The sequence below is a fragment of the Merops nubicus genome, unplaced genomic scaffold (assembly GCF_000691845.1).
Source record: "Merops nubicus isolate BGI_N331 unplaced genomic scaffold, ASM69184v1 scaffold42875, whole genome shotgun sequence".
NCBI classification, from domain to species: Eukaryota; Metazoa; Chordata; class Aves; order Coraciiformes; family Meropidae; genus Merops; species Merops nubicus.
Window position 1 is genome coordinate 18,066 of NW_008611076.1, and position 1,125 is coordinate 19,190.

Sequence of the window (1,125 nt, forward strand, 5' to 3'; positions counted from 1 at the left end):
TACAATTTGATGCAAGTTTATAATGAATATGTTTTCCAGTATTGCTGTCATGGGGGGGGGGGGAGGAGGAGGGGAAGAATGAGGAATAAGGTACAAGTGTTATATTCTATTTTTAAGACTTTTTGCCTTGTATCAGAATTTCTTCTGGGATGGCCCATGAGTGATTTCAGTCTACTTATATTTATCAAGCAAATCTATCAAATGTATTTATTTAGCTATTTGTTATAGTGACAGCATTTAATAGTGGTTAACTTACAGTTTTCTATATTTTACAATGCAGCACACAGCAACAGTCCATGTTTTATACTAACGTATGAAAAAAAGCAGCTTTGTACGTAGGTTACTGTTTTTTAAAGTATTGAAAGCATTTTAGATCACTGAGCCCCATGGTCTACATTTTGTTTGCTCTGACATGATTAAACTGAAATCTGTTTCTCTGATTGTGACTCTAATTACTGTATTTGCATGGGTGGAAAATTTTCATTGTTTTGGTCAGGTTCTATTAACACTGTTTCCATGTTGTTTTTTGCACTCAGTGTTTCATGTTCAGGCAGCAGAGCACCTTCTATTGAATTCAATAATTATGCAGAATCAATAAGTTTTTTCTTTGTGTTTGTCTTTGTTGTTTCTTTGATATGGCCTCTAGGATGCTGCAGGCAAGGTGCTGGACCGCTGGGCCATTATGTCCAGGGAAGAAGAGATCATTACCCTTCAGCAATTCCTGAGATTTGGAGAGACCAAATCCATCGTGGAGCTGATGGCAATTCAAGAAAAAGAAGGGCAGGCTGTGGCTGTGCCATCTTCAAAGACAGATTCAGATATAAGGACTTTTATTGAAAGCAATAATCGCACCAGGAGCCCGAGTCTCCTTGCTCACCTGGAGAATAGCAACCCTTCCAGCATTCATCACTTTGAAAACATCCCGAATAGCCTTGCATTCCTTCTTCCATTCCAGTACATAAATCCAGTCTCTGCTCCACTGCTGGGGCTGCCTCCAAATGGCCTCCTGCTGGAACAGCCAGCAATGAGGCTCCGTGAACCAAGCCTTACAACCCAAAACGAATATAACGAGAGCAGTGAATCCGAAGTCTCCCCGACACCTTTCAAGAATGAGCAAACTTCCAG

The 1,125-nt window shown here is 40.4% G+C and overlaps 1 protein-coding gene across 1 annotated transcript in view; it reads left to right on the top strand.

Moving 5' to 3' along the window:
* Nucleotides 1-646: 646 nt before the first annotated feature.
* BNC2 (basonuclin 2) overlaps nt 647-1,125 on the top strand; it is a gene marked incomplete at its 5' end in the record, with an annotated part of 23,334 nt that continues 22,855 nt past the window's right edge. The window contains one exon of the mRNA XM_008941109.1: nt 647-1,125. Coding sequence (XP_008939357.1) covers nt 647-1,125 — 479 coding nt within the window.